General features: G+C 40.1%; 2 protein-coding genes across 2 annotated transcripts; both read right to left on the bottom strand.

Moving 5' to 3' along the window:
- Positions 1-1,997: 1,997 nt before the first annotated feature.
- LOC311074246 (uncharacterized protein) lies at positions 1,998-3,026 on the bottom strand. The gene is made up of 3 exons (XM_084100708.1): positions 2,794-3,026; positions 2,533-2,664; positions 1,998-2,351 (listed from the first exon to the last, which is right to left on the bottom strand). Exons 1-3 carry the CDS (start codon positions 2,918-2,920, stop codon positions 2,113-2,115), a joined length of 498 nt encoding a protein of 165 aa, XP_083956834.1. The 5' UTR covers positions 2,921-3,026; the 3' UTR covers positions 1,998-2,112.
- Positions 3,027-4,245: 1,219 nt separating this feature from the next.
- Positions 4,246-11,785, bottom strand: LOC311074245 (uncharacterized protein). Its single transcript, XM_084100707.1, has 8 exons — positions 11,718-11,785; positions 10,634-10,765; positions 8,825-8,931; positions 7,808-7,999; positions 7,629-7,697; positions 7,348-7,449; positions 5,755-5,888; positions 4,246-5,599 (listed from the first exon to the last, which is right to left on the bottom strand). Exon 8 carries the CDS (start codon positions 5,502-5,504, stop codon positions 4,392-4,394), a length of 1,113 nt encoding a protein of 370 aa, XP_083956833.1. The 5' UTR covers positions 5,505-5,599; positions 5,755-5,888; positions 7,348-7,449; positions 7,629-7,697; positions 7,808-7,999; positions 8,825-8,931; positions 10,634-10,765; positions 11,718-11,785; the 3' UTR covers positions 4,246-4,391.
- Between the last annotated feature and the right edge of the window lie 1,688 nt (positions 11,786-13,473).

Genomic DNA, 13,473 nt, shown 5'->3' with positions numbered 1-13,473 from the left:
AGAGATGAAAAGAGGGAGGAGAGAATGGAAGGAGATGAAAAGAGGGAGGAGAGAATGGAAGGAGAGAATGTAAAGAGGGATGAAAAGAGGGAGGAGAGAATGTAAAGAGGGATGAAAAGAGGGAGAAGAGAATGTAAAGAGGGATGAAAAGAGGGAGGAGAGAATGTGAAGAGATGAAAAGAGGGAGGAGAGAATGTAAAGGGGGTGAAAAGAGGGAGGGATGAAAAGAGGGAGGAGAGAATGTAAAGAGGGATGAAAAGAGGGAGAAGAGAATGTAAAGAGGAATGAAAAGAGGGAGGAGAGAATGTGAAGAGATGAAAAGAGGGAGGAGAGAATGTAAAGGGGATGAAAAGAGGGAGGAGAGAATGTAAAGAGGGATGAAAAGAGGGAGGAGAGAATGTGAAGAGATGAAAAGAGGGAGGAGAGAATGTAAAGAGATGAAAAGAGGGAGGAGAGAATGTAAAGAGGGATGAAAAGAGGGAGGAGAGAATGTAAAGAGGGATGAAAAGAGGGAGGAGAGAATGGAAGGAGATGAAAAGAGGGAGGAGAGAATGTGAAGAGATGAAAAGAGGGAGGAGAGAATGTAAAGAAGGATGAAAAGAGGGAGGAGAGAATGGAAGGAGAGAATGTAAAGAGGGATGAAAAGAGGGAGGAGAGAATGGAAGGAGAGAATGTAAAGAGGGATGAAAAGAGGGAGGAGAGAATGGAAGGAGAGAATGTAAAGAGGGATGAAAAGAGGGAGGAGAGAATGTAAAGAGATGAAAAGAGGGAGGAGAGAATGTAAAGAGGGATGAAAAGAGGGAGGAGAGAATGGAAGGAGAGAATGTAAAGAGGGATAAAAAGAGGGAGGAGAGAATGTAAAGAGATGAAAAGAGGGAGGAGAGAATGTAAAGAGGGATGAAAAGATGGAGGAGAGAATGTAAAGAGGGATGAAAATAGGGAGGAGAGAATGGAAGGAGAGAATGTAAAGAGGGATGAAAAGAGGGAGGAGAGAATGTAAAGAGGGATGTAAAGAGGGATGAAAAGAGGGAGGAGAGAATGTAAAGAGGGATGAAAAGAGGGAGGAGAGAATGTAAAGAGATGAAAAGAGGGAGGAGAGAATGTGAAGAGGGATGAAAAGAGGGAGGAGAGAATGTAAAGAGATGAAAAGAGGGAGGAGAGAATGTGAAGGGGGATGAAAAGAGGGAGGAGAGAATGTAAAGAGATGAAAAGAGGGAGGAGAGAATGTAAAGGGGATGAAAAGAGGGAGGAGAGAATGTAAAGAGATGAAAAGAGGGAGGAGAGAATGTAAAGAGATGAAAAGAGGGAGGAGAGAATGAGAATGTAAAGAGATGAAAAGAGGGAGGAGAGAATGTGAAGAGATGAAAAGAGGGAGGAGAGAATGTGAAGAGATGAAAATAGGGAGGAGAGAAAGGGAGGAGAGAATGTAAAGAGGGATGAAAAGAGGGAGGAGAGAATGTAAAGAGGGATGAAAAGAGGGAGGAGAGAATGTGAAGAGATGAAAAGAGGGAGGAGAGCATTAGGCTTGTTGGACTTCATGCAGCGCTGCGCAGACCGATCGGCGGCTGACTTGAGCAGTTCTTGCCGGTTAGAACTTGTGTCCGACTTCAGACAGCGAAGCCCCGTGACTGTGACGTATGGTATCAGAGCACGGCGAGAGCGAATGGAGAGCAGGAGGACTCAGCCAGCGCAGCTTCTCCAGAGCGACTCACGAGCTCTGATGACGACACAACCGATCCACGATTGGCCGAATCCACTGCAACACAACAATTACGTGTTAATTCTCACACCTTTAGTTCCACTAATGCTCACAAATCTGTTTTTTATAACAATGAAATCCCCTTTCATGTAGTCACGCTGTTATATTGTCATGTTTATCCAAATAAAACTGATACAATGTAGACCCCACTTCATCGGTATTTAGGCTTATGTTGAACTTTATTCTTGTACAAACAGACGCTGTATTAAGCAGTACATGTATTGCATGAAAATGTCTTGCAAACACAGCGTGAGCGCCTCTCAATTTTAATTTCTATACCTTTATCCTCATTTCTTTTAATTTAGCTCCATTTCTTACAAAAAGAGCATAATGTGCAAAGTGTGTTAAATGTGTTAAAGTGTTTGTGCCTCCCTACAAACCACCTTTCTTTTAAGAGTCGTGATCCTGTTCCGCACATAATTTCTCACACCAGTCCATATTCGCTGCTTCAAAGCTTCTGGCTCTGCGTGAATGCATCTTTCACAGTCTTGCTTACCAGGAACGTTGCATGTCTTGATGAACTTCATCATGTGTCTCTCTACTGCTTTTACCTCACTGTCCTCCCATTTCTTTTTTGGAGCGTTTGAAGAACCTATGAAATAGTTAAAAACAAGTAAATACTCATTACACATTCTCAGTACAACTAAATTGGTGAGTAAAGACCAAATCAAGACTAATGTGTATTTTTTTTAATTTGGCTGGATACTGCTGCATGGAGCTAATTCATGTTTATTTGATTATTGTTGTTTGCGTAGTTAAGAGATTTTTCTTACCTTGATCCTCCTGTGAAACAGATTGATCAGATTGAACAGGTTGATCAGTCTCTGCTGGTGCTGTTGTCTGAGATAGGTCACTGTAATCCTCCTCATCACTTGACATGGAATCACCTTGGGCCTCAAGTTGCTCTAAATTATTCATTGACAAAAAAAATAACACTTTATTGCTTATACTTACCATCTGTGACATGATTATATACATTGTTTTGCAAATATGTAAAGAACAGATACACACAGACAGTCCAAGTATACTCATACCATTTGGGTCGATTTCAATGTCATCAAGTTTCTTTCCTTTGTAGTCAGACAGTGTTCCTTTCTCCATGGCCATTAGCAGCTGGGGGAGCACTTGTTCAACAGGATGGGGTCTGATGTGACCAAACATGATTACATCAGACAGAAGAGATGAGAGAAGTAGGCAGACTTCTTCTTGAAGCAAGGAAGATTACCCCACTGAGAACAATGGTAGACTTCATCATACCAACTAACTTCAAACATGTCATAGCAGCTGTTAAAGTTGTATCTGGCTATGATGAAGAGAAAAACTCCTACCGCATTCCTTCTTTAGCTCTCAAACTTGGGCATTCTTTAAACAAGATCTGTAGCATTGTTGAGAGCAATGCCATGACGTATGGAGATCATGAGCGTGCTGAGTGTGCCCGTGACTTCAGGAAAATACACCATGCAAGGTGGAATGAGTACATTTCTGCTGGTGCTATAACTACATTGAAAGAAGCCAAGTGGAACACACCATAGATCATTCGTTTCACTCAGGATGTCAAAGTCCTGCACGCACATCTTGAAAAGAAACACAATGAGCTCCTAAGTAAGCTCAGATCTTGCTCTTCTGCTGACAGCTACGCTGCTCTAGCCAAGGTCACGCTGTCCCAGGTCATCCTGTTCAACCGAAGGAGAGAAGGTGAGGTATCCCAGATGCTTTTGTCAGCTTTTAAAAGCAGGGATTCTTCTACACGAAGACATTGCCTTCTGTCTGTCTGAGTTTGAGAGGAAGCTGTGTCTGCACTTCTCAAGAGTTGAGATCTGTGGTAAACGAGGGAGAAAGGTTCCTGTGCTCCTCAAGCCTTCCATGGTTTCTGCTATGGAGCTTCTTGTTGAAACGCGTGAGCTTTGTGGTGTTCCAGCAGAGAATCCCTTTATGTTTGCTAGATGTGGAGCAATGTCTGTCTACAGAGGAGGAGAGTGCATCAACAAAGCTGCTTGCGAATGTGGCATAAAGAACCCCGAAGCACTGTCATCAACTAGGCTCAGGAAACACATAGCAACCATGCCTAAAATTCTTAACCTTAATGAGAATGAAGCAGACCAACTGGATGATTTCCTTGGTCACGATATCAGAATCCACAGACAGTATTACCGGTTACCAGAGGGAACACTACAGCTGGCAAAAATGAGTAAAGTCCTAATGGCCATGGAGAAAGGAACACTGTCTGACTACAAAGTAAAGATGCATCTGTCAGTATGAACTACACGCGAAACTTCATCATAGTTCATAAAGGACACTATTTTCTTGAAACTGTTGCTCACTTCTAAGCTGACTGGTGTGTTTAGAGCACACAGAGATCAAACTCTTTTCCTGCCCTGGGCATCATCATCTTTAGGTTTCAGAGGACAGTTTTTGATATGTTTCCAAAGGCTACGCTTATTATAAAGCCCTTGGCAGTAAATGCAGTGAATAAATTCTTTGGCTCTTTGTCTATTTTTTGGACGGTAGCAGGCAATCATCTCCCCATGTCCTTGTCTCACCACATCTGTGTTGTGGGCAAAGTTGCCCCTTTTTCTAAGGAGGTTCAACTGTACTCGTCTTTCTTTGGAATGTTTTGGAAATGCTATTGCCTTTACAACCCCCACTTCGTTGCGATGGACAAACTCAAGGTGTCTGGCCATTTTTGAATATGGCTTAGAGCAATTAAGGCAATACTGCTTCTTGTTGTACGCCTTTGGCAGTTCCGTCTTTGGTGATGGCATTGACTGAATAAAAGTCTTATCACCAGACAAGGTGTTTGTCTCTTTAGATTGGTGAGGATGATGAAGATGAAGGCTGCCCAGGTGAGGATGATGAAGATGAAGGCTGCCCAGGCGAGGATGAGGATGATGAAGGCTGCCCAGGCGAGGATGAGGATGATGAAGATGAAGGCTGCCCAGGTGAGGATGATGAAGGCTGCCCAGGCGAGGATGAGGATGATGAAGATGAAGGCTGCCCAGGCGAGGATGATGAAGATGAAGGCTGCCCAGGGGAGGATGAGGATGATGAAGGCTGCCCAGGCGAGGATGAGGATGATGAAGATGAAGGCTGCCCAGGTGAGGATGATGAAGGCTGCCCAGGCGAGGATGAGGATGATGAAGATGAAGGCTGCCCAGGTGAGGATGATGAAGGCTGCCCAGGCGAGGATGAGGATGATGAAGATGAAGGCTGCCCAGGCGAGGACGAGGATGATGAAGGCTGCCCAGGTGAGGATGATGAAGGCTGCCCAGGTGAGGATGATGAAGGCTGCCCAGGCGAGGATGATGAAGGCTGCCCAGGCGAGGATGATGAAGATGAAGGCTGCCCAGGGGAGGATGAGGATGATGAAGGCTGCCCAGGCGAGGATGAGGATGATGAAGATGAAGGCTGCCCAGGTGAGGATGATGAAGGCTGCCCAGGCGAGGATGAGGATGATGAAGATGAAGGCTGCCCAGGTGAGGATGATGAAGGCTGCCCAGGTGAGGATGATGAAGGCTGCCCAGGTGAGGATGATGAAGGCTGCCCAGGTGAGGATGATGAAGGCTGCCCAGGCGAGGATGAGGATGATGAAGGCTGCCCAGGCGAGGATGATGAAGGCTGCCCAGGCGAGGATGAGGATGATGAAGGCTGCCCAGGCGAGGATGATGAAGGCTGCCCAGGCGAGGATGAAGGTGGCATGGGTGGCGCAGGAGCTGGTGACGGTGATGAGGACAGGGCAGGAGAGCATGAGGTTGATGAGGCCATTATAGAGGTGGACAAAGCACAGGGTGCCGATGAAGAGGGTGCATCAGATGTGGATGCGACTGAGGATGACTGTGACAGCTTGAAATATAATTTGAATAAAAATATAAGGTCTAAAAGCAAAAGGACTAAGCAAACTGTTAATTAATAAAATAAATGAATAATAAAATAATTAACCGTTAATTGACTGAGGCGTTGATCACAGAATAGTGTGATTATGTTCACATATTACTCACCAAACAAACTTTTTGTGATTGCTGTTTAGCTGTTTAGCAATCTTGTGTTCCTTTTCAATTTCTGCTCTGTTAAAACGTTCATAGCAATCTTCATGATGTTGTCTTAATTTTGCCAATCTTGATTGAAACCGCTTCTGCAGATATATAAAGAGGTATTTAGCTTAAACAAGAATAAAATGTACATTAGCAATATTGAAAACTGTGGCACCCATTTCAGACAAGAACAAACAGTGTGTAGGAGTGAACAAAAAATGTTTTGCACATTTCAAAGCAAAGATCATTAATAAAATAAAAACTCTAAACAAACATTTATACAAACTTTACATACAAATTGTGACAATAGTCACATTAATAGTTACATTGGTTCAGAGTCAGACATTTAAACTCTGAACCAATAACTATACTTAACTAGCAGAGGTTGGTAGTAAGGCGCTACATTTACTCCATACCATCCAAGTCATTTTTAGTTTGTTTGTTTTAATTGTGGGTACATTTTACATAAGTGTGGGTACATAAGTACATTTCTAATGGCAATACAATTTTGTATCATTTGAAGCGTTTATACACTAGTGACGGGTCGTCATGAACGAATCTTTAATATGACTCGGGACTACCGAGTTGTCTCAGAGAGTGATTCGTTCATTTTGCGCTGACCGCACATGCCCAACATCCCATGGGTTCTGTACTGGAAACAGAAATGATTAGTTCATCTCTCGAGACTTCGGGTCCAAGTCTTTCGTTCTTCCGGTCAGTCCCACAGAGGCTATGCTGTCAGTACCGGAAAGATAAATGATTAGTTCACCTATCAAGTCCACGAAAACTCAAAAGATGAACTAATCAATTCTGTATCCGGTAGCGACTGCATAGCTCAGCCTATATGGGGCTGTCACGTGATGCACGAATGACTTGAACCCAAAGTCGATAGACTCGAAACGTGAACTAATCAATACTGTATCTGGTACTACAGACTGCAAAGCTCAGTTTATGAGGATCACGGGATGATCGAATGGCTTAGATCAGGAGGTGAGGTAAACTAACAGAATGCATAGCCTGAAGACCCAAATAAATAAATTAACTGTTTCTCATAATATGGCATTTTTCTTGCATTGTAATTTTTTTCTTATTCTAAATGCGATCAACATTTGATGTGTTTGGGGAATTTGGCTAACATGTAACATTTTAAATACATTCTGCTGAAATGAACGAAATAACTCGAAAAAAGATTTGTTCATTTTGATGAACGAGATTTAAAGATCTGAGTCAGTAAAATGATCCGAACTTCCCACTACTATTACACGTGTGCTGGATGAAGTGGATATGCACCTACAATCAACTAAAACCAAACCTTTAAAAAGCATCCTATGGTTTGCCAGCGATAAAGATCTTTTCGAGTTGAACACCTGAGCGCCAGCTGTTAGTGGTTGCCTGTGTTGCGTGTTCATTATTTTGGGGGCCGAGCAATGAAGGGAGGGGTGTGTCTGTTTGGGTGTCGATTTCAAATATCAATAGTGTTTCTCAGAAATCACTCACTGCACTTTCAACTAGCTGGCAGTAAACATCAGTAGATAGTTGCTGCATGTATGAGATGGTTACCGTTTTATTCATTGATGTTATTGCTTTGCCTGACTGCTTATATGGACCATTGCTGTTCACCTTGTCCAATTCAGGAGAAGAAACAGAAGCTGAACAATGGGGCTGGATGTCAGAAAAGAAACCAGTGAATATCAAAATCAGAATATTTGTAAAGGACAGAAAAACTTGTTCATGTTCATTCCTCTAGCTGTCCTACACGTTATCTATCATTTCTTTCACACACAACTCTACGCTGAAAGAGTCAATAATATAATGATACAGATGTTTTAAAGTGGACTTACCGATTTCTGCAGACCCAAACTGCTGGCTGGCTTTTTATCAGTGGATTCTGCTGATGATTTATTCAAAGGCTTGAGAAATATGAGACCACAATCACATGGTAACTAATCAGAATGAGAGTTAAGATTATGAGATTTGTGAGAATTACTGATTAATCTCTTTAGCATTTTCTTGATAGTACCTTGACTCGCCATGGCCAATCTGAGTCGCCATAATTGTAAGTGATTTCCTCCCCTGGTAGAATGTCTCGTACAGCAAAGAGACACAGGTGAGGTTTTCTGCTCACTTCAACGGTTCTCATTTTGCAAGTATTTCTGGTTTCATCATTTACATAAGTCTTCCCAAGGACGAGTCTTCTTTAGATGCATCCATGCTATAAAGACATAAAATGACCACTCAATACTAGCTAGACATGTACAGTTATTATAAGTGGTTCTGAACCCCAGTCCTGGGAACCCACCACTCTGCATATGCTGTATGTCTGGTGTTTTAATCCACCTGATTCAGATGAGGAGTTCATCATCAGAACACAGCTCTATGAACTCAACTGAGTGTGTCAGGTGAAGGAGACATACAGAATCTGCAGAGAGGAGGGTCTGAGAACCACTGATCTATATGATATATGAGATTAAATGGCGCACTGCAACATCCTCTCAGCTCTCAGATAAAGGCATCTAAAATTAATCATTTTGTTCTCTTTAGGGAATACAGGGAAAGCCAATTTAGATGACTCAAGGAAACTTCACTCAGTACTCTTAATGTCAGTTCATGATGAATTTTAATTATTAGGGTGTGTTCACACCTGGCATGTTTGTTTAGACTGTTAGTGTGGTTAATTTGAATAAGTGTGAACACTGCCATCTGAAACCTGGTGCCACCAAACAAGAGGATCCAGATGCTGAATAAATAGGTCTCAGTTGGCTTCCAAACGAACTCTGGTGCGGTTCGAATGAAAAAAGAATGTAACATGGACCCAGAGACATGTAAACGAACCAAAAACAGGAAGATGTGACCCTAAAAAGGACAGACTGGTCAAGCATAACAGGTTTGACAATAGAAATGCCAATCTGAACACTAAGCGGACCCGGACCAAACGAACCAAGCGAACAGAACTCCAGGTATGAACACATCCTAAGTATTTTACAGTTCCAGATATTTTAGCATCCTTACTACATCAATCCAACAGTTCTGTACTCACCACCAATTTTTGCCATGCCACTGAAAATCAAACAGGAACGTGTTCTCAGCTTCAGTGTAGTGTTCAGTTCGGTCGGAAGAAAGCTCCAGTGGTGAAAACTCCACGCCCTAAAGAGGAGAAATACATTAGCTGCAGTTTCTTTAATGTCAACTATTATTTTATTACTAAAAGTTCTCTACCATATGACGTACATTATACGATGTGAAAGGGAAATTACTTAAGGAAAATAGTCAAAAGTCAGGCTAATCTCAAAGCATGATTTGCTTTTTATACTTTACATTATACTTTTAAGTCTTAAAATTATACAGTTAAAATTACATACATTTTCTTACACAAACCTATTTTTGCAGGCCAACCCGGTAGTAGTTGAACATCCCCTGGTTTCCTCCACAAAAACCCACTGGGATTTGCAGAAAATAAGCTAAAGTTAATCTATAAACTACACCACGGTTGACCAACTTCAACTTCCTTACGATGAAGCTTCAACAACTGTGTTGCATTATTTTAAAAGACAATTCTGTTTGTTTATTATTTGCATCTCTTTCAGGTAGTTTTTCTTTGTGGTATATGGATGTTTTATGTGGCTTCTATAGTTTAGATAAAAGTATAGAGTTTTTTTTTTGTTGTTGTTGATAAATGTGCCTCCAGGAACTCTAAAGCTTTAAAATCCATCTCCCTGTGTAATATTTATAATGTTTCTGCATTATTATAATGCATGTTTGACTGATTGTGTGATGTATACATCCCCATCCCTACATCTACCTAGAATAGTTTGCAAGAGTGCGATTATAAACACAACGAGGCTGTGAAAGTGACTAGATGAGTTAATCTGTTCAGCTGATGACGTTTAATGTCCCAGACAACCCGTCTCCCATTTAGACACTTGTTAACAACTGCCTTTTACCAGACAAGTAAAGGCTTTTAAAAAAAACACACAAGAGAGTATTACTATTTTATGTTGTGGAGTAAAGCGTGAAAATATCTTGATCTTGTGCTAACCATGGATCTTATTTCAGGAATTTAACCAAAACCCATTGATCATGTTTACATGCACACCGATACGCTGATAACAAAATAAAATCACCTTCTTGAAATAATCCATTATCCTGGTTTACATGCAAACCAATAACCACGTAAACCACTACTTTATAAGTAAATCAGGTTAATGACGTCAAAACCTAACCATTCGTTTATCTGACTGTGTATTTCATATGTCATGTCAGTTGTGATGTTAAATAAAGCCCAAGAGTATTCCAGAATTTCAGAGGAAAACTTCCAGACTCATATTCTCCTCTCATGCAGTATCGGGTGCAGGATTTTGACTGTACCACTTCTGAACGAGAAGTTTTACTTCTTTTAAGAGGTTCTTGGGTCAAGAAAACACTCGCTCTGTCTGGATGTGCTTTAATCCACAATAAGGACACTTTCCTGTCACACATCACACATGCTCCCTTCAATAAGCCACAGAACACAGAGGTTAATGTGTTTACATGCCGGGCAAATCTGCAAATAAGGGGCAAAAATCTATCTGTGTCGATTGGTTTATGCTTATGCTGTTTATGGTGACCTTAGTCTGCGTTTACATGACCACATGCACTGTCGGCTTATTATGCATAACTGGGTTCAGAATGTGCAAATAAACATTGACTTTGGGTTGATGGAACCAGAAATGCAAAAATGTAACTGGTTTTGTTTAACTTGTGAAACATGGATATTAGTTGGCCTAACAACCATATGACTCACCTCACATTAAATTCTCAGTTTTGTAGATTAACGTTATTACTAAACTGCTTAGTAATTTATACTTGCCTTTATATTTGCTGATGAACTGCTCTCGAAGCCCAGGCTTGTCGGTTTCACAGGTAATGTGATGCTCAGCGTCCTGCAGAGGTTTTTTACGCCTTTTATTTCCCAGCATGCTGAATTTCTTTCTTGAAATGACTGAAAAAAATAAATAAAATAAATATAAGGTGAATGAAATAAACAAGCATATTTTAAAAAATCTTGTTGATCTTACTGGAATTGTTCACCCAAAAACATACATAATTAACATACAATTATATTAATTGTTGTTCCAAACCTGTGTTGTGTTTTTTTCTGTTAAACACTAAAGTATATCTTTATATTATATCAACAGAGCTCTATTCAATGACAGCACATGTGACCAGTCAACAACAGGCATTTAGATAAAAAAGGCAATGTCAATGATGCCAAAAACCATTAGTTCTTGTGTGCCTTGTGACCACAATTGACATCAATCTACTGTATATTCATATTTGATTTAAGAGCGTATGGGAGATTTTCAGTCAGTAACCAGCTAGATTCATAGGGGCTATTTTTAATGTGCTTTTGGTCTGCTTTGGATTTGACACACACAATAAAAATACTATAAAGTGTCTATGTACTGGCATTGGGCAAAAAAGCTCTATAAAGATAAATAATAATAAGAACAGGCATATAATGTAATAAAAAATATTATATAAAATAAAAATTATCAAATAATAATGATATAAAAAAATTGAATTCATTATTTCATTATTTATACAAATTACTGTTGATAGTTGACAACACTTTTGATAAAAAAAAAAAACAATGATATAGGCTAGTAGACTATCACTGACTCAGTTGTTTAGATTAATTTGCAGAATCTAAAGTACTATTATATAAAAAATAACAAAATTCTATTTACTGGCCATTGCCTACAAGTTGGCAATAAACTTTTTCTTTATTGCAGCAAATCATCATATTAGAAGCAAACTCAAATACAGTCGAGAAGTAAATAAAACCCTAAGGAAAAAATAATTAAACAACTAAAATAAACACATCTTACTAACTTTCATATTTCACAATGTATTTAGTTATCATGCATTTTGAGGACAAGTCTAGATCTCACCTTTAGCCTTTAATGCGTGCGTGGTGGGGGTTGTCGTCGTCTGTTTCGCGTCCCATTGTCACGTGTCTGCATTTCCCGGGAAAACACATCCACGGTCGCAGACTTGCGTATATGACGTAATTACGTATTTGGATTTCACGTTGAAATTGTGACTACATTTATTTAACCTAATAGAAAATTATCTGATGGCAAGAATCTTTTTTTCCACAGTTTTAATCACAGTACTCTTTCTTCAAACTAAAAAAAAACAAAACAAAAAAAACCTGTGGTGAAGTGAGTCTTTCCAGAGTGTCTTTTCCGGTCTTTTCTAGTGGACAGAGCACATGATCACTTTTAAACGAATCCACCCGCCTCGAACTAGGAACCACTGCGCATGTGCGTACAAGCACAGGTTTAAAAGAGCAAAAAATGCCTAAATGAGCAACCTAGATCTCTTGAACAGACATATTATTTTCTACTAATATCATTAATCAAAATAGTAAATTGATGTCTGCAAATATACAGCAGGGCTGATATGAGCTGGTATATCTCCAGTTCTGCACTTGTCTGTGTTGTTGTCATTTCATCAGTGTCCCACAACTACTTCAGAATTTATTTGAGTTAAGAAGGGGGAAGGAGTGTGGATTATTTCGAGGCTCAAAATTAAACTTTAACGTGTAATTTAACAGCATTATCTTTTTATGTATTTAATAAATGAATGGTATTTACATTAAAGGGCGGAGAAGCTGTTAGACAATGTAAAAGTGCTTTAAAAACGCATAGCCACAACAGATTGTCATCTTTTGAGCAGCACTGCTGATTACCTATCTCTCTGTCACTGGTCAGTCTGTTAGTTCATTCATCTCATCTCTTTCACTCTGCAGTCAGTCTCAGTGCTGTGGGGGAAGGGCGCGCACGCGATCAGTCTCAGTGCTGTGGGGGAAGGGCGCGCGCGCGATCAGAGTCAGTGCTGTGGGGGAAGGGCGGCTGATCACAGTATGAGCAGATCTCAGTCAGACTGACAGGCAGAGACAGAGCTAGGGTTAGGGTTAGGGTTAGGGTTAGGGTTAGTGTAGATCCAATGGCTTTTAAAATCAAAGTAAGAACAAAATACATCTGTAAACAAACATTTAAACGTGTCAGCTTGATTCATGATTCTTTTAAACACTTTTTTTCTTTTGTATTATGACTATATGTAACTGCTGTCTCTATCTCTCTCTCTCTCTCTCTCTCTCTCTCTTTCTCTCTCTCTCTATATATATATAGAGAGAGAGAGAGAGAGAGAGACTCTCTCTCTCTCTCTATATATATATATAGAGAGAGAGAGAGAGAGAGAGAGAGACAGCAGTTACATAATGTTTGCTGTAACTGCTCTATTAACAGTTATTATCAGTCACTTTAGTACATTTATTGAATCATCCTTAAGATTTGCACACCAGTACCTAAGTGCATTTCGTACAAACAGCAGAACACAATAGATTAGCCTACCATCAAACTCCTGTAACTTGCTCAAAATCCTTAGTACAATATCAAAGAACATATCCTTGTGTCATTGTTCACAAACAAGAATGTCAAAATGCTTAGTTTCAGATGTAAACTATGGCTACGATTTTGATGACAATGATTGAAAATACAAAATACTGCACTGTATCTGAATGACATATAAATTTAAACAGCACACATATACGCATTACTCTAGAGGAGACTGGACAGGATTCACATATGCACTTTTACTGTTGGTCTGACAAAAGATTACAGTACAGTGGCATTGTGATAT

The sequence above is a fragment of the Abramis brama genome (assembly GCF_963993115.1).
Source record: "Abramis brama genome assembly, chromosome: 23".
Taxonomy (NCBI): domain Eukaryota; kingdom Metazoa; phylum Chordata; class Actinopteri; order Cypriniformes; family Leuciscidae; genus Abramis; species Abramis brama.
Note: the sequence above shows the minus strand (reverse complement) of the source record. Positions and strands in the feature narration are given on the sequence as shown.

Coding starts and splice junctions, on each gene's coding strand:
- LOC311074246 (XM_084100708.1), bottom strand. CDS start 2,920: ATGTTTGGTCACATCAGACCCCATCCTGTTGAACAAGTGCTCCCCCAG. Junction 2,665..2,793: donor CATTGAAATCGACCCAAATG/GTATGAGTATAC, acceptor TGAATAATTTAG/AGCAACTTGAGGCCCAAGGT. Junction 2,352..2,532: donor TGTTTCACAGGAGGATCAAG/GTAAGAAAAATC, acceptor ACTATTTCATAG/GTTCTTCAAACGCTCCAAAA.
- LOC311074245 (XM_084100707.1), bottom strand. CDS start 5,504: ATGCTCTCCTGCCCTGTCCTCATCACCGTCACCAGCTCCTGCGCCACC.